The following is a 19,656-nucleotide window of genomic DNA, read 5'->3' as shown; positions in this document are numbered from 1 at the left end:
TGTATTCCCAGGCATTTGGCTTATTTTTGGTTTTTAAGTTGGCTCGGTTTCTCCTTTGAGTGGTTTTTCTCGAAGGTAGTTCCTCCCTTTGCTGACCTCCATTGTTGTTTTTCATTTCCTCCTCATGGAATATTTTGTTGAGAACATTCTGTAGTGCAGGCTTTCTATTTGTAAATTCTTTTTTTTTTTTTTCATTCTTCAGAATATTGGTATAAATATTTATTTCAAAAGTAGTACCTAAAAAAAAAAAAAAAAAAGATGTGATTTAGATTAAAAGCTCCAAGATGTATTGTTTCAGGTAGGTGTTATTATTATCTATACCTCCACCCCATTTGTTAAGCTAGAAACTTCAAGTTCATGAGTTTACAATGATATATAAAAGCCCAACCAGGATGGGACAGTGTGTGTTCTAAGTTAGAAGGGGACAGCACTGCTCCTCAATGATGTCTCAGGGAGCTCCTGTGCTCTGCTGTAAATAAGGGTTTCTTCCTGTGACCTGAATGTGACCTTCTAGTCTCTGGCTGTAGCTGCTTAAGTCTCCTGATTCTAATGGTGTGATGCTTTGTTGCCTACAGGGTTGAATCAAGCTTCCAGGTCTGCTCTTACAGGCCTCCATTATCTACATGTGATACTCAGGGGAGTTGACCAATCTGAAGGTGGGGAAAGCTGTTTAAAGGAGGAACCTCTATTCCAGCATAAACTGCCCTTAATCCTACTGCAGAAACTGTTTTCACTTTGGGGATGGTAAGTCTTAGAAGATCATGGCCAGGATGTCTTAAGTGACTTCCTCTGAGAATTTTATCCCCAACAGGGAGCCATCTGGCCACTTGTCTTTTATTACATTTCTAATAGCTGCTCCATTTCCTCCAGGGCTGTTGTAAAGTCATTGACTTGACCATTACATAAAGTCTGCTGTTCTAGGAATCGAACCCTTTCTTCTGCTTTCATCTTCAACTTTACCTTTAAGGCCTGTAACTCCTCCATCTGCTTCTTGGCAGTTTCATTAAAAAGTTTCAATTCATCTTGTAAAGTTTCTAACAGCAACATAGAGTCCGTGTGATCCATAGTAGGTTCCTGCTGTGACGCAAGGGTCTCACTGCCTGGGTTGAGGCCCTTGCTCTCCAAAATTGCTAAACAATTGTCCTGAAACTTCTCCAGCAGCTCCACCTTCTGAGTCAGGTCCTTCAGCTCTCCCTGAGTTTCAGTCAACTTCTGGTGCAGCTGCTTGTTGACAGCCTCTAAGAGCTGATTTTTATCCTTGAGCTCTTCCTCTGATTTTTGCTTACTCAATGGTTTGTAGCTCTTTCTGATGTTCCTCTTGACGGCAGTTTCTGCAGGCTTCATCTGCCCATTCTCTCGTTTTGCTTTGGTGATTTTTATATCATTGTCTGAACCTCCTGAATGAAAATGTCTGGAAACATCGACTTCTTTGGACTTAACAGGTAACAGACTCTTAGAAGTGGGTCGAGTTTGTGTATCTGCCGGCAGGCCGCCGCTCGGCACGGAGGGGGGCTGCACGCTGTACACTGTCTTAACCACACTGGTCATCGTACCGAGGCGGCACGGCTGGGCCTCAGATGCCCGCCGCTCCCGCTCGTAATCCTGGCCGCTGTCGTCCAGAAGAGGCTCGGCAGCAACCGCCGCGGAGTGGGTTGTATCTGCCGCCTCGGTTTCAAATGGAAACTTCCTCTATTTGTAAATTCTTTTAACTTTTGTTTATCATGGAAGGATTTTATTTCATCTTCAAATCTGAAGGTTAGTTTTGCTGGGTATAGGATTCTTGGTTGGCAACCATGTTCTTTCAGAGCTTGAAATATGTTGGTCCAGGCCCTTCAGCTTTTAGAGTCTGGGTTGAGAAGTCTGCTGCTATCCGTAATGGTCTCCCCCTATATGTAATCTGATGCTTTTCTCTCGCGGCCTTCAAAATCCTATCTTTATTTTGAATGTTAGGCATTTTCATTATAATGTGCCTTGGTGTGGACCTGTTGTGATTCTGTGCATTTGGTGTTCTATAAGCCTCTTGTATTTGATTTTCCATTTCATTCTTCAGGTTTGGGAAATTTTCTGCTATTATTTCATTGAATAGGTTGTTCATTCCTTTGGTTTGTATCTCTGTGCCTTCCTCAATCTCAATAATTCTTAAATTTGGTCTTTTCATGATGTCCCATAGTTCTTGGAGATTTGTTCATGATTTCTTACCATCTTCTCTGTTTGGGTGACTTTATTTTCAAGATTAAATATTTTGTCTTCATTGTCTGAGGTTCTGTCTTCCAAGTGGTCTAGTCTGTTGGTGATGCTTTCCATTGAGTTTTTTATTTGGTTTATTGTCTCCTTCATTTCAAGGATTTGTTTGGTTTTTTTTTTTTTTTTTTTTTTTTTTTTTGAGAATCTCTATCTCTTTGTTGAAATGATCTTTTGCTTCCTGCAGGTGCTCTTTCAGCTTATTGATATTATCATTCATTGCCTGCATTTGCTCTCTTATCTCATCCTTTGCTCTGCGAATCATCTTAATCATGTATAATCTGAAGTCCTTTTCTGACATTTCTTCTAACATACTGTCATTGGATTCTATTACTATAGAATCTAGATTTGTTTGGATCATTTTCTTCCCTTGGTTTTTCATGTTGTTCATGTATCTTCCCCTCTAGCAGTGCAGATCTGGGGTATTGCAGATTTCCCCCTATAGGCTTATAGTGGCCCTATAGGTTTCCAAAACCCTTTCTTTAAGGGGAGATCAATATTAGCAGTGCCCAAATCAGACACTGTGCAATCCTAGACCAAATAGCCCCTATGGGGACAATAACATCATGTAAATAAGGGAGAAAGCGACTCTGACAATGAGCTTCAAGCCTCCAGCAGGCGTCTCAGGATGGGATTTGCCCCACCCAAAGATCGGAGCTACTGGCTTCCAGGATTATCCAAGATGGCTGCTCTGGCTTCCAAAGGTGTTGGCAAATGGGGAGCTGCAGCTCATGGGTGGACGTGGTCAGCTGGAGGTCCTGGAGACAGGATGCAGTTGGTCCGGCAGTGGTCCTGGAGGTCCGGTGTGTTTGGTGTGGTTGTGGGATCCTGGAGGCCGGGTGCAATCAGTTGGTCTGGGTTCCCGGTGATAGGGCACAGTCAGTTGGTCTGGGGGTCCTGGCGGCAGGGAGCAGTCAGTTGATGTGAGGGCCCCAGAGGCAGGGAGTGATCGGTCGGGCTGAGGGATCCTGGAGACGGGACTCAGTCAGTCCCGCCAGGGGTCCTACAGGGCCTGGCTGTTGTCTCAAAATGGCGGCAACCACGTGTAATCAAACCTGCAGGTACTGTAACAGTGAACTTCCAGGCAGCAGCAGGCAGCTGGTTCTCCACTGGTGGTCTGCGTTCAGTCTGCTGGCAGCTGTCAGATGATCGGGAGGTGAACCTCGAGCGTTGGGTGATGGATATGGGCAAGGCAGGCGATGGACAGGCGAGAGGCAGGCAAATGGCGGATGATAGATGCCTGACAGTGAGCAATCTGCTCTCAAAAAAGGCATCGATATGCTGGCAGATTGCAGGTGATCATAGCAGACAAATGGGGTAAAGAGCAGAGGATCGATAAGCAGCAAAAACTGCCTCACCTAGAAACAGATATCCTCTGCTTGAATCCGGCGTTGTGGAGCGACAAGAAATGCAGCCTCCCTCTAGACCACCATCTTGGATTCTCCTTTAAATTTCTTTCATTGGCATTTTCTAGTTTCAAGTATGCAAGTCTTATTTTGTCGATTACACCTAAGTAGGTATTCTTTCAAGTGATTTTAAATGCTACTGCACTTTTCATTTCAGTGTCCAAAGGTTCATTGTTAGTCTATAGTAATACTATTGATTTTTGTGTTTTTCTTATATCCTATGACCTCGCTGAACTCACTGATGTTCTGGGAGGGATAGGGTTTTGCTTTTTATTTTGGGGGCTTAGGTACATTCTTTGGGATTCTCTGGGTAGAAGATCACATCTTTGGAAAATAAGGCTATTTTCTTTTTTTCCTTTCTGACTGTCTTTTATTTCCTTTTCTTATCTTCTTGCACAGGCTAGAACTCTCAGCACTGTTGAACAATGGGGGGCAGAGCAGAGTCACCCACACTGTTTCTGATCTTTGGGGAAAGACATTGTTTTAAGCATTTAACTTCTGTTTTGTCTCTGTAGATGTTCTTCATCAACTTAAGGATGCTCCCTTCTATCCCTATTTTTCTGAGAGTTTTTACTATGAATGGGTGTTGTATTCTGTCAAATGCTTTTTCTGCACTAATTGATATGACCATGTGGTTTTTTTTCTTCTTTAACCTGTCAAAGCAATGGTTTATATTGATTGGATTTTGATTATTTCACCAGTCATGCAAACCCGGATTATACTCCTCCTTGAGAATGACTCATTCTTCTTATATACTGTTGAATTCTGTTTGGTAAATTTCATTAAGGGCTTTTCTTCTTTACTAATATTGGTCTGTAGTTTGATTTTGTACTGTCTGGTTAGTTTTAGTATCAGGGTAAGACTAGTTTCATACAATTAATTGAGAAGTGTTCCTTCCTCTTCTATTTTCTTCAAAAGATTGTATAGAATTGACATTAATTCCTCTTTAAATGCCTAAAATTGTCCAATGAAAACCTGGGCATAGGAATTTCTTTTTAATCATTAATTCAATTTCCTTACTAGTTATGGAGCTATTCAAATGGTCTATCTCATAATGGGTGAGTTTTCTAGCTTGTTTTTCAAATAACTTGTCCTTTTCATCTAAGTTGCCAAATTTATGTGTGTAGAATTATTTGTAGTGATTCCTTATTACCCTTTGATGTCTACATGGTGTGTAGTGATACCCCCTTTCATTCCTTATATTAGTATCTTGTATGTTTCTTTGTCACTCTTGCTAGAGGTTGATTGATCTTTCCTAAGAACCGACTCTTCGTCTCATTGATTTTCTGCATTGTTTTTCTGTTTCAAGTTCATGATTTCTTATCTTTGTCATTTCTTTCCTTTGCCTTGTTTGGGGTTATTTTACTCCTTTTAGCCTAGATTATTGACTTTATTTCCTCTCTTCTAACATAAGCATTTAATGCTATAAATTCCCTTCTTGACCCTGCCTTGGCTGTGCCCTGCAGCTAAATTTTGCATGTTGTCTTTTCGATATCATTCAGTTCAATGTCTTTTTATATTTCCCTTGAGAATTCCTCTTTAACCCATGGATCATTTAAAACAGGGTTATTTGGGCCCCAATTGCTTGAAGATTTTCCTGCTCTCTTCCTGTTGCTGATATCTAATTTGATTGCACTGTGGTCAAAGAACACACTCTGGGGCTGGGGGTGTAGCTCAGTGATAGAGCACTTGCCAAGCACACAGAAGGCCCAGACTTTGGTTCTCAGAGCTGAGCTGGACAGGGAACACAGTCCACATGCTTTCAGTTTGTTGAGGTTTGTTTTCTGGTTGCTGATGCAAACCTACCTTGGTATGTATGAAATGTGTTTCGTGCTGAGGTTGAGTGGTATGTTCTATGAACATCGAGCAGATGGTGCTGGTTGATATTGTTGCTGAATTCTTCTTTTAAATATATTTTTAGTTGTAGATGGCCACAATATCTTTACTGTATTTTTTATGTGATGCTGAGAATCAAACCCAGTGCCTTGCACATGCTAGGCAAGCGCTCTACCACGGAGCCCCAGCCCCATGTTGCTGAATTCTTCTACATCTTTGCTTGTTTTATGTCTGGCTACAGATTGGCTGTGGTCATTTACTAAAGACCATGGCTCCCCCTGGGCAGTTCTCTCCATTCGACCACCTGCCCTGGACTCCAGTAAGTTTCCTTTCTTGCCCTTTCAGACCTAAAAAAAAGCAAAGGCAATTTCCCTTGCCTTGGAACACTGGGTTCTCTAAGCCCTGCCCACAGCTTCATAAATGGTCTCCATATTAAACTTCCCTCAGTAACCCAGTTTTCTGTGCCCCGTTTCCCATTGTGATCTTAGCATTCAATGTACAGCCCAGGGAGTTACTGCCATTACCCAGGACCCCCATGGAGGAAATTCCCACTGGAAATGAACTCAGAGGGAATCTCATAGGCTCTTTCTGCAATACAATTGCAGAATAGAGACTTCTATCTTCTCTTAGAATGTAGAAATGCTACAGAGAACATGGTTCCCACGCTAATAATGAAAAAAGCCAGATAGTCCTCAAAACGACCAGAGGTGAGTCGCAGGGAACAAAGTAAACTGAATTCTAAAAAGGGATGTGCCCATTAAGGAAAGAAAGCATGGGCTCCTTCATTTTGAGAGGAGTTAAAATGATAGTGCTGCTCTTCACAGCACTGAAAGGATCAGCAGCACTGGACAGGTGAGGCCCGGTTGAAGGCTCTGCAGTGGGGGAGGGACGGGCTCCACTCCAGATACAGTGCCCACAAGTGGGGACACAGTGGGTGGGAAGCCATCGAGAGACTCAGGGCCCTCACTCAATCGACCTAATAGGGTTCTTGCTGAAGGCAGGCCAGGTAACCTGACACGGGGATGGTGGAGGGTGGGGAGCAGTCCAGGTATCCAGTGATACTAAGGGTAGGGTCATCTTGTTAAAGTGCCTTAGGTGCCACACCAGCCACGTTTGGGATTGAAAAGACAAAATTACAGCAAATTGAAAGATCTAATTGGCTTTTATGTGTGGCTCTGGAATCCGGCAGCTCCTCATTCTGCATGAGAGTTCCAATGAGCGGAGCAGAAGACAGCAAAGCAGAGGACTAAGAGTGGGTGGCCACCTGCAGGGTTCTTTCCTCGTAAGGGTTAAAGTGGAGTCTTCCTTGTTACACTGAATGGGTGGACTGGAACCTCCTTTTTTGAAAACTGGTCTGTTTCAAAGTTCAGCTTGATGGTGTGGCACCTAGCACACACGACTCCATACTGAGCTGATCTGGTCTGCCAGGCCCAGGAAGGGGGCTTGTCCAGAATGGCAGCCGCCCACCAACAGTGTCAGGACTGTGCCAACCTACTGATGAACTGACCCCTTCAACTTTCTGTAACACCCCTCTATCCCCGGGAACATTCCTTGTACTGAAATCAGCTTTGCTGGCATTACTTCCAGACTGGGGCCTTCTGGGAAACTGAGGCAGCAAGAAGATCCCCCTAACACCAAACACCAGTTCTCATGATCAAGTCAGAAAGATTTCAGACATGTCACTCAGAGTTACAGGCATGAGTTTATTGAAGGGTAGGAAAAGAGAACAGGGACACTTTCAAGGAAGAGAGTAGGTCCTTTCAAAGAGGAGAGGGACAGTGTGCCTCTCCTGCACTCCAGTTTTATTAGAGTCCCAAAGAAGTTTCCAGAGAGGCCTAGCCAGGTTCATCTCTTGACTTTTGACAGCAGGGTGACATCCTTGTCACTTTGGCCCGTGCTGACCTGTTCTAATTGGAGCCTGTGCTTACAGAACTTCGGTTGGGGAATTATCCTTATCTCCCTGATTTCCAGGATCTGGTCTATGTTGGGTTCGCAAAGTCACCCCTTCAGGGTAACCTGGTTCTTATAGGTATTTGGGGGCCGCCATTTCCCCTGAAGATAGCAGGTAGTTTTCTGAGGGCTGCCATGCCCTGTGGACTTAAGCCAGGTGGGGCTGCAGGGAAAGTGCGCGAGTCAGCACAGTGAGCTATTTATTTATTTTTTGTCCATGGACCTTTATTTTATTTACTTATATGTGATGCTAAGGATCAAACCCAGTGCCTCACGCATGCCAGGCAAGTGCTTCACCACTGAGCCACAAGCCCAGCAGAGTGGGCCCATTTTATTTTTAATCCATTCTGATTAGTTGTGATGACAGAATGCGTTTCTCATCTTATAGACGTGCCCCCTTAGTCTCATGTTCCCACCACTCCCATCTGTCTGTCCCCTACTGACATCACCAGCCATTTCTGTAATTTGCGCAAGTGGGCATATCTTGTCCGACCCTAGGTGTTTATCCACCGGGGCGCTCTGGGCCGGACGGGTGCAGGCTGAGCTGTGCTCCGTGCTGAGCTGTGCTCCCAGTCTCTGCCACCCTTTTCTTTTTAATCTATCAGTATCTATGTTTAAGGTGGGCTTATTTTAGTATGGATAGAAAACAACATTCATAAACCATGGAACAGCTGTCATTTTTAAAAGAATTTTTAAAGTGAATAAACAATGTTGGCTATGGTTGCTATGATCTATTGACACAGGACTTGTATGGTGGACCAGAAACAGCTGAAGAGGGAATTACTGAGCCAGCAGCTCCATCTACAGCTCAGGGAGATGAAGGCTACACTACATGAAAAAACACATTACACAAGACAGAACAAGCAGCTCTCACGTCTATCTCATAAGAAAAGAAACACAAAATGGAAAAGACAATATGCAAAGAGAAACTTCCAGACTATTTTCTTTGGGGAAAAAACCCTCAAAACCGTGCATTGGTTGGATGTCCTGTTTGGCTGCTGGCTACTGGAAAGCCAAGAACGAGAGTCTCAGAGCCTCCACGACGCACCCTGCATCCCCTCACCCGGGAGCGTGCAAGCAGATGGGCAGCCACACACCTAGCGGGCCTCTCCTGTGCCTCCAGGCCTGGCAGCTCTACCTTAGGATCCCCTCTTGGTTTCCTGGAGGAGACGGCCTCTCCTCGGGGCCAGACTCCACGCTGCACACCCTTGCCCAGCTGTACAGCCACAGTGAGCTGAGCACACCTGACCTGGAACCCACCCAGCTGCAGCAGGGTGTATCCTGCCTGCCACCTTCCAAGTTCCTGGAGAGGCTGTGCGTCTGCCATGCCCTCAATAGTGCTCATTTGAAAATACGATGTTTCTCCCTTTCCTAACTTCGTGGAGGTTTTTTAGGCTGGGAGATGCTGTTTTTGATTCCGTTTCTGGGACAGTCTGGGCTGGGACAGCAGCCCCTTTCCACCTGGGACCTGGGTCCCGTTTCTGCTTCACCATCAATAAGGAAGAGCCTGAGAACAGCAGCTCGTCCAGTGTGCTCGGTGCCCAGGCAGGAGGGGGCTCCACAGTGGACACAGGGAAGGCTCCAGAGCCTGGGCACATGCACAGCCCTGGCAGGGTGCTGTAGGCGTCTCCGTGATTGGGGCAGACTGGGTTCTTCTATAGAGTGCAAAATTGGAAGCAGGGTCAAAAAGCAAGAAAGCTGATGGTTATCAATCGAGACCTGGACATTTTGAGTCAAGCTATCATTTGGCTTTCTGAAACAATTACTAGAGTACCAGTTTAAATTCTGCAAATCTGAATTATACACACCTAGCAAGTTTCCTGGGCTGTCACTACAGATAATGAGTTGGTGACCTCGGCTGTGTGCTGCAGGCTGTGGGTCAGAGTTCTTTGTTTTTTTCTGTCTGTTCATTGAGATGGGTCTATGTTGCCCATGTTGACCTTGAACTCCTGGGCTTAAGTGGTCCTCCTAAGACACTGGGACTAGGACCCTGTGCCCCTGCCCCTGGTCAGAGTTCTATCTGTGATCTCAACACTGTCCATTTACATAGTCAATCTCTCTGCGTTCATCATCAAGATCACCTCGTGGTTCCAATAAGAATCCCATATGGTCCCAATATATAGATCCAGCTACTGTGACCACACTCCAGACAGGCAGATAAGAAGGGAGCAAGGAGTACGCCTTCTGAGTCTCTTTGCAGGACGTTTTAAATGAGGTGCCACCCAGACACACTTACTTGTGACTCTCCAGCCCTCTCAACCTTCAGGAGGAAGGGAAATGTGATGTCCTTACTGGCACAGTGAGGCCCCCAGAAAGGAAGACTTCTTTCAAGAGAAAAAGGGAGACCGAATACGATATATACACCTGCTACCTCTTTTACCCCTTCAGATCAAAAAAGTTAGAATGTATTCATGAAAAATACATAGTAAATACAGTCTTTTGGTGGGGAGCCGCTAAGTTGCCAGGGTTCAAACCCAGGGCCTCATACATGCTAATAAGCACATGCTCTACCAGCAGGCTATATCCACAACCTGAATATGACCTTGAGTTTATCTTCAATATGAAACATTTGTTTCATGACCATTACTTTAATAAAAAACTGGTTGATTGGGATTCTCCACAGTCAAGGTTATAGCTTAAAATATTCTTTCCTTCTGCCTTCTCAAATCCTGCCATCACTCCCATGCCCTCCCGTACCAGGGTGCTGAGACAGACAAAAGGAACGGTCTGAATTTGCTGATATGAACACAAACTGAAAACTGTCCAACTAAAGCGCATTAGTTCTAAGAAACAATAAAAAATTGGGGAATTGGCCATTTCATACATTGGCTCTTCAGAGAACTGGCATTTAGCACCTGCTCCAGAGAAAGAAGTGAGTTAGAGCAGAAGTACAGGGAAGGAGGGGGGAAGTCATCCTTCAAGTTCTGGAGGCTTCCCGTGAGTGGGAGGGTCTCAAGCAGGCTAGGGGAGGACTGTCCAACTCTGCGCCTTGTGGATATGGTTAAACGAGCTGCATCCCTGGACTAGAGGATGCAAGGGATGCAGAGACTGTAAGGGATGCAAGGAAGGTAAGGGGTGCAGGGCGTGCAGAAAACTCAGGAGGTACAGGGGGTGTAGGGAACAGGTCCTTTGCACATTTGCAATGCCTCAAGAAGGTGAGGCAGGAGTCTTGGAGGAAATGCTCTGACAGAGGGAAGGGCCAGAACACAAGTCTTGAAAGCCACATGTGGATGGTGGCATTCAATCCAGTGCTTCAAAAGCAACTAGGAGTCGAAAGCAGTTTGTTCATTTCCTTCCCCGGGAAGAGCCCAGACACTTCCTACCTCCTCGATGTGCCACCTGCCTGGGGTTTCAGCCTTCTCAGCTGCTGGGGATGATCAGGTGCCCTCTGCAGGATCCGCGCCATGCTCACCACGGCCTGGGGTGCGTGCCTGAGTGCAGCTCGCCCTCCCTGAACAAGGCGATGACCAATCGCACAACACCGCAACGTCCCGAATGCCAGGGTGGTCCTCCTTAAAATGGCAGCTTATGTGGACGGCAAAGCCACACTCTGCTCTCAAGACTTGCTACAGTTTATGTGGCTGCACAAACTCCAGCCTGCTTGGACCTAAGCCTCCCCAGCTCCAGCACCAGACTCGGGAGCAGCACACCCCTTACCTGGGGTGCGACGGAAGGTGCTGGCAACACTCCTCCTGAGTTGTGGGTGAGCCACCCTTAGGGGCTTTCTGGTGGGAGACTTGAGCATCTGGGAAACACATCCTTGCCATTCTGCCAGCCTGTTTCAAACCCCATGTCACACACCACACAAGGCAAGCCATCCTCAGGATCCCCAACTGTGCCTTCAGGCTTCAGGAACTCGACCTGGCAGCCAGGGGGAAGCAAGAACCTGGCGAGACGATGTGCAGGGGCCAGTGCATGTGAAGCAGCCAACACCAACCAAGAGGATCCCACACGAGAAGCTCAGAGTCTCAATTCAGTGGCACACGAGGCCCAGCAGTGGACGTGGGCCTGGAGCACCTCCCCACCACCCCAGGCAGCGCGGGTGGATCACATCCTCCTTCAGGGCCATTGCCTGGGGCTCCTCAGGGCTGCCCCAGATGTCGTTTACAGGTTCACATTAAAGGGGGCCGCGTTCCCAGCAGTGGGGCCCTCGCGGCCCCCGCGCTCACCTGTCTTCCGAAATAGTCAGGTCGTCATTTCTCCTCCTACTGAACAAAGGCAAGCCTCATGCCCCACTGGGCTCAGTTAGAACTGCATCTCCCCAAGTTACTTCCTAATTTATTTGGCAACGATGCTTCTGACATTTGCACATAGTTCTCTAAAGATAATTTTGGCAAAATAAGTTTTTTTTTTTTTTTAATTTCCAGAATAGTCACTATCCTATTATTTTTGGCAGGGGAGGCAGGTACCAGGATTGAACTCAGGCACTCGACCACCGAGCCACACCCCACCCTATTTTGCAATTTACTTCAAGGCAGGGTCTCACTGAGTTACTCAGCTCCTCGCTTTTGCTGAGGTTGCTTTGAACTCGCTAACCTCCTGCCTCAGCTTCCTGAGCCACTGGGATTACAGGCATGTGCTTTGCATGCTTGTAGGATTTTCTTTTTGTCTCCCAGCTATTAAGTGCAGGTGTGTGAAGCCACACACAGGGGATGAGGAGGGGCAGGCAAAGGAAGAGACTTGAGAGGGACCTAAGTTACACAACTGAAGAGGAGCAGAAAGGAGAACATCAAGGTGGTGTGGGGAGCGGGCGGAGAGCTGGGAAGGATGGTCTGCACGGCTCCCACCTGCCGTGCTCCTTCCACTGTGGCCGGGTGAGCTTTGGGCTGGGGTGGACTGGAGACCTCATCAGTTCACGTGGAGCAAAGGACAACCGAGTTAACATTTCCGAAACACTTAGAGCAAGGCCTGGCACGTGTGCTTCCCAAGGAAGCAGTTTCCAGCTCTGCAGTCTTGGAGCTAAGCCCTATGGACCAAGAGGCTGCTGGAGTGCCAGCCAGCACGCTGCAGGACAGGAAGGACAGGACATTTTCCCTTCCTTCCGGGAAATGGCCTTTGGTGTTTTCCTGCACGCTGAACTCCATTTCTCCTCAACCGGAGCCCCTGTTCATTTTGTTATGACCACACCCCTGGGCCATGTGTCCTCCTTCCCCAGGGAGGCTGTGCCAAACAATCTTCAGGTATGCTGTCCATGTGGCCACATGCTCTCCAGGACTCCCAGCAGGCCATCCTCACCGACCTCAGCAAGATCTTGGGGCTGACATTAGGGGAAGCCGAGCAACACCTGCAGTCCTCGCAGTGTGCAGGGGGCTCAGTGGGGAGGGCGGGCGAGGGAGGCTGGATGCTGAGCCCCGCCACCTGGCCACCTCCTCTGCACCCCCTTCCTGGGCTCCTCTTCTGACAGCAGCAAGGCTGTGCATCCCTGGGGCTAGTCACCAGGAAGTGGCAGTCACTCCACTGTGGCTGTGCTGTAATGAATGTCCTGTTCATCTGTGTGGCCCTGAAAGAAGAGAAACAACACACAGCCTGCAAAACGGGGAGGCAGGGAAGGAGGAGGGGACACCAGTCAAGAGAGGGATGCAGTCAAGACAAGCCGGCAGAGCCGAGTCCAAATGCACCAGTAATTAGTTTCATGTAGGTACACTAAGCTCATCAACTCAAAGACAGACTTCTCAGAGCAGAAAAACAAAACCCAGCCATCTGCTATTTACAGAAGACAACCTAAAATGCCTGCATAACGAAGTCAGAGCACAGAGGGAAAGGCTGGGAAACGGGACATCCAGGAGGGTGACTCCTTAGGAAAGGCAGGCAAACCCGGAACCTGCGAGCTGGCGAGGGAAGTTTCCAGAGTGTAGGCGCAGGGAGAGCAGACGCGAGCCATCTTCACAATCGCCTTCCTCTTGCCCTCCCCCTGTGCTCCCCCATGAATCCACCTGAAAGCCGCCAGCCAGATGGGCGCTGGGAGCCAGAGGCATGTGGGGCACATGCTGAGGTCAGTGGCGTCGCGGGCCTGGAGGTGACAGAGTTCAGGCGGGTAAGGGCACCACGCAGCAGCAGCACAGGATTCCAGGGCCCAACCAGGGCATGGCGGACTGACCGTGTCCCCCACTGTTCACATGTTGGAGCTGCAACCCCAGTGGTGGCCTATCTGAAGACAGGGTTTTTATAAGGCAATTAAGCGAGGTCCTAAGGGTGGGCCTTGCTGAAACAGAACTGTGTCCTTACAGGATTGGAAAGGCCACCTAAGACACAGACCGCAGCCAGCTACCAGCCAGGAAGGGAGCCCGCGCCAGGAGCCCACTACTATGGCCCTGCCCCCTGGAAGTGGTGCTGAGGTCATGAAACCTGTGGCCCTCGGCCATGGTGACCAGGCAGCCCGAGCCAGCAGCCTGTTAGGAGGCTCGGCACCAAGCAAGAAGTGCACCTGCAAGATCCAGCAGGCCGGGGACTGGGGCAGAGCTCGGCCCATGAGGGCAACAGCAGTGGCCGGAAGTGACGCCATGTCCCCAATCACGGGGGCTGACGTGTCCATGCGTCTCACCAATGGGGGTGGTGGCCTGGTCACTAGCGCACGACCTCTCCCTCTACCTTTAGTGTCACTTGGTGATCAATGAACATCTCGAACCGGGGCTAGGGCGCCCCACAGGGGTGCGCACACCTCACATCAGCCTGTGAACTGAGCACCGTGCAGGGGGCCCCTGCAGCGACCACCGCCGTGCCACCTGCAGAACATGGATTCTCTATCCAGTCCCTCTGCACAGGGTGGTCGGGGTTCTGTGGAGCGCTCTTCTCCCGTGACTCACCCAACACTTGCCGCCCTCAGTGCGGCTTCGCGAACACCTGTCATGCTACGGGCTCTGGCCCAACGCCACCGTCGGTCTTTCTGCGGTGGGAACTCCTCCAGGCCGGCTGTTTTCTTCACAAGCCCCCACTTGTTCTGAGCTCCAGAGTGCCCAGACCCAGCTTGGTTTTCCCACCAAGTTCTCTAAGGACCCCTGGTCTCCCATGCTGAACGGTCCTAAAACACAAGAGCTGGGTGCGAGGTGGCTCTGGTGGCTGTGATGGCATCGCTTCTAGACCCTTTGCACTCAAAAGTGGACAGTATACGTGCATACACTAACCCAGCACCGGCACCTGCCACATCCGCTTCGCCTTCTGCACACTCACATCTAAACCACAGGGTCAACAGATGCACACACGTCCACCCACACCCGGGCCTGCCATCCCTCCTCACTGCAGTCTGCAACCCCCCGACAGTGAGAAACCTGGGTCTAGTTCTCTGCTACGGATCCACTTATTCATTCAATTCTGATGTGTATTTAAGTTTCAGAATTGCTAACCGGGACCCATGAGAAACAAATTTACCAGAGTACTGTAACCAGTTCTTCTTAGACTGATAATATCTAATCAAAACACCATTTCACAAAGTGACTTATGGCTTCTTTCTTTCCCTCCCAAGTCACTCCAGTGTGGGCAAGTGGTTCCTTCCCAAGAGAGCTAGACTGGTTTGCTACTGCTACGCTCCCTCTGGGACTCGCCCACAACCTGGTTGACTTTGAGTTTATTTTGGGGGATCTGCAAAACATCACTGACTCTAAGAATGGGAGTTTCACAAAAGAAGTATTCTTAACTGGTGCTGCGGCCTGTGATCAGATACTCAGGAGGCAGAGGTCGGATTGCAAGCTCAAGGCCAGCCTCAGCTACTTAGCAAGACCCTGAATCAAATAAAAACTATGGAAAGGGCTGGGGATGTGGCCCAGTAGCACAGCAGCCCTGGGTTCAAGCCATTCCTGCTGTCCCACTGCTCATCCCTTCTTTGAGTTCCTCCCCATTCGGTCTTCATTTCTGGCCTCTCCTTCCTTTTGTTTTGTACAAAGGAGCAGATGCCTGTTCTTCTCCATCCCTTTCTCCCGTGAAGGTCACGTGCCCTGGCACTGGATGGTACACCCAGGCACCGCTCCACACCAGCTGAAGATTTCACTGGATGGATGTCACTTCAGTAACCACCTCCTACACGTGGACACTTACACCATCTCCAACACCCCTGTCGTGATTCCTAACAGTACAGGGCAAATAACCTTGTATTTCCTTTTTCTCTATTTTGCAGTGCTGGGGACTGAACCCAGGGCCTTCCTTGCACATACAAGGCAAGTGCTCTACCACTGAGCTCCAGCCTCAGCCCTGGATTTTCAGGGTACTGGTCCACCTTCCAAGTGGATTTCAGGAAGGTGCAGACTTCTCTCCAGACAGTTGTACCAATCTGCACCCAGCAACACAGGAGCTTGTGGAAAGCAGTGACAGAAGATGGGAGAGCAGTGACTGGGATCAGGGGTCTCTGATGCCCTCGTGGCTGTGGCATGCCTGGTTCCTGGGAATGTTCCTGTGCAAGGGCTCAGGATGCCTAGCTGCTGTGGCAATGCCCTGCATGAGGAGGCTCTGAGCAAGAGTCCTACCAGCTCTGACCTTGATCTCAGGCACACAGATCCCAGGAAGGAAGGAACTCTTATGCTAGAAACCACAATGTTTCATCAGCTCCCTTCTCCAGTTCCTGCCCGCCTCACAGTAACTTTAAACAGTGGACTTCCTTGAGAGCTTCACAGAGCTCCTAACTTTGCACTTTGCAACTGTGGAAAAGCTGCATAGGACGTCCTAGTTCCTGTAACTTTCCTGAATACAAAGAATAACGGTTGCATAGTCTTTAACCTGATAACGAGGTGTATATAAATAAAGATTGCTGGGGTAACTCTAGACCTGCATCTCCATCAGAGAGCAGAGCTCCACCTGATCCCAGCTTAATCTTCAAGATCTGTGTCTGTGAATCTTTATTTTCCACTCCCGCTTCCCCTTCACGGGACCGAGAGTTTGGTGGCACTGGTTGCGACAGCTGGTGGCACGTACAGGGAACTTTCTTCAGTCATTAGAAGAGGGGACACTCCCTGAGGTGCACCATATAAGCCAAAAAAATCCTCAAAGGAAAGGTCAGGGGAGTGAGTCAGAGTCAGGTGTAAAATATGGTATATACAGGGTCCAAAGAAAGGGTCATCATGTGTCTGTCCTTAGAGAGCTGCTTAGGAAGAGCAGTAGTTCTGTTAGGAAAGCACAGCAGTCAGAATTTATAAACTGTATCGCTAAAACTTCCCCCTGGTTTCCTACAGAAGGAGCGGTAAATGTAAAGACATGGGCACTGGCACCCTGCTTAAAGTTAGGTTTGCAGCTCGAGAAACAAAAAAGATTTTTAAAAAAGGGCTGTCCAGAGAGCATATGGACTAGGACACCATGCTTTAAGAAAATGTCTTACAAAAGGATAAATGATCACAGCAGCTTTCCTTACCTCTTGGTTTCTGCTGGCTCTCTCTCTCCTACGCTTATACTTAAAAATGTAAATTACACAGCCTGCAAGATTTACAAGGCTTATGAAAAACCAGTTAAGACAAAAGGAAAAAAGTGTCCCTTTTTAAATTCAAACTTCTTGGCTGGCCACCTTACCTGTTTTCAGCTGACTTCCTGAACCAGTCAGTTCCTCCCTAATGCTACAGCACAGAAAGAAAAGTGAAAAGATTCTGAATGTACAAGTTTTCTTTTGCTAAAATTTCTCTTTTCTCCTGAGGATTTTGGACTTGCACACTGTTTAGATATCTGAACTGACTCTTACCTGAGCTAAAAGTATACTGTGACCTGATGAAAATGTTAGTATTGCAGTCATGTAATATTGTTTTTTAGAAAACTCCTGTTTTTGGAAATTCCACATGAATTAATGTATTTTTTCTGATCGGTATTATTTTATCTAACTAATAAGATTTTTACGCTATTTGTTCAGAAGCAATTTCTCCAGGGTTAGCTTTTAAATACATTCAAAAATTCTTTTTAATGAATCCTAAGGAGGGCATTGACATGGCGATTTTGGGAACGAGTCTGAGAAACATCAAGGACAAATAGCCGGCTACCTAAAACCTTTGATTTCAGTGTCCATTACAGCTGTTAGATTTTATACCTGGCATTTCCAATTGGACAGGCCTGTCCTGTATTTCAGTCATAATATTAAAGTCTGCTGGGCTCCATTTTAATTTTCAATAGGTTAACCTAACAGAGGCTTTAATATACACCAGTCACCGCTCTCCATAGGAGCTGGCTCTCTCCAGAGCCCCAGCAGGGAGCCTTGTCCTCTCACTGCATTGTGATGGTCTGTGAGATCTTGCCTTTGGTCCTCAGTCACGCCTCCAAGAGGACGTCCGCACGTGAGGAGGCTTTACAGAAGAGCGTTCTCTGTGGCACACGGTGCCCACACTTTCTCCGAGTGTGTTCACTTACTTTAAGCCATTTCCTATCATTCAACAGTTTTTATTTGTATGCAGTTGATCGATCTTTCACTGTCTCTGGATTTTGAGTCGTAAGGACGTTTGCTAAAGCAAGGAACTCATTTCTAGTATTGCTTGGTTTTTACTTTCAGACCTCCGTGGATCTCATTCTGGTGTATGGGAAGAGACAGACCTTCGCCTTTTCCACACGGCTTCCCAGGTGTCCCAGCACTGTTTTGTAAAAGGCCCATCTTTGCCTACTAGCAATCTGAGAGGTCACCTTTGTCACATGCTAAGGCCCCACATACACGGGGCTATTCGGTTCCCTTTCTAGTCTGCTGGCCTGTGTGGTCATGTGCCACCAGTTTTAATCAAGGAGGCTTCATCGTGCATGTTAATGCTCTCAGGGTCACTTCCTCCTTGTGGTTTTTCCTGACTAGCTCATGTGGTTTTCCTTGGCTGCGTTTGTGAGACAGGGTCTTGCTGAGTTGCCCAGGTCAGCGGCTGATCCCCACCTCCGTCTCCCATGGGACTGGCAGCACCATAAGGCCCGGCTTCCTGGCTATTTTGTATGCCTGTTTCTCCACGTGGATTTCAGCATCAGCTTGCCCAACTGTAAGACAATTTGCTAATATTTTTGAGACAGCACTAAATTTATAAGGTGATATGCTTGTGTTTAGCTCTCCTATTTCAAGAGTAGGGAATGTCTTTGCATTTGTTCGACTCAATTTTCAAGACTGTTTAAAACTTCCCTGTTGAGGTCTGCACGCTTCTCATTAGACTTACTCCCAAGCCATCTGCTCTGCTGCTCTGGTAAACGCTTCTCCTCCACTGCAGCTTCCCTCTCTGATTTTGCATCCAGCTACTTCACTTAACTTGTTCTGGCCCTCGATTACGCAGAGTGGTTCAGGTATGCTGGCATCGCCTACAAGAAGACGCGGCTTTCCTTCCTCTCCACTTGTTCCTGTGCCCAACTTCTCACCTAACTGCATTGGTGAGACCCCTACAGCGGCAAACGGATGGCGGGCACTCTTGCTTGTCCATGGTCCTAGGGGAAATGGTGCTGGCCTTTATGAAGGAAGACACTGACTTTAGGGCATATGCAGGCTACCACATGAAGAACGTAGCCAGCAAGTGCCTAATAGGGAAGAAAGTAGCCAGCAAGCACCTAATAGCAAGCAGTCTCTCAGTCACTCTCTTCTGTGATGCTGGCTTTAATTTCATTAAGGTTGGAAGGACGTCTCATGCTCGGGGACGAGGTGGCCTGCACAGGTCCTGACCATACAGTGCCACAGAGCTGGCTGGAGTGGAGTCGAACAGGTGGCAGGCCAGCACGTGGCCACCCACCATCTCCCCCCTGGAGCCAGATCAGGAGAGGGCAGCTGGGGTCCTCAGGCGAGGCAAGGCCAGCCTGGTCTGCCATGGAACCAGCACCGTGCCACAGTGAGGCCGCAACAGGTGGTCATGAAACACTCCACCATCTTCCACCACAGCGTCTCCTAGAAGGAGGCACATCCTGAGCTGGGCTGCCACTGACGAATCCTTCGTCTAATGAATGGTCTGGACGAGCAAGATGAACTCGCAGGCTCACAGCATGGGCGTCTCCGCCTCTGTGGTCCTCCTGGCTGTCAGGACCCAGCCCCAAACCGGAGAACAAGCTCCTGCACAGTCGTACGCCTCGGCTCCCAGATCCTCTGCCTCCTGACACCTCCCTGTCCCTGTCACGCTGGCAGAGAACAGCTCAGAGGAACCATGAAGACACCCTGATTACTTTAGTTCTTTCCCTTCTTTGTCATGGACTTGGAACCAGCAAAACTTAATACCAAATGTAGGGTTTGCAATTTCTGCTGCAAAAACTGGCAAAGCTTACTGTGAATCCTTGAGCCACCCCACTCCCACTTCCTAGGTGAGAAGTCAGGCTTGAGAAA

At 48.1% G+C, this 19,656-nt stretch overlaps 1 protein-coding gene across 1 annotated transcript; it reads right to left on the bottom strand.

Moving 5' to 3' along the window:
* Positions 1–268: 268 nt before the first annotated feature.
* LOC306670449 (small kinetochore-associated protein-like) lies at positions 269–13,965 on the bottom strand (the record flags this gene model as incomplete). The annotated part of the gene is made up of 2 exons (XM_079155091.1): positions 269–1,689; positions 13,858–13,965. The coding sequence occupies 2 exons, from the start codon at positions 13,963–13,965 to the stop codon at positions 838–840; spliced, it is 960 nt and encodes a 319-aa protein (XP_079011217.1). The 3' UTR covers positions 269–837.
* Positions 13,966–19,656: the final 5,691 nt, after the last annotated feature.

The sequence above is a fragment of the Sciurus vulgaris genome (genome assembly GCF_902686455.1).
Source record: "Sciurus vulgaris genome assembly, chromosome: 10".
Lineage (NCBI taxonomy): Eukaryota > Metazoa > Chordata > Mammalia > Rodentia > Sciuridae > Sciurus > Sciurus vulgaris.
Note: the sequence above shows the minus strand (reverse complement) of the source record. Positions and strands in the feature narration are given on the sequence as shown.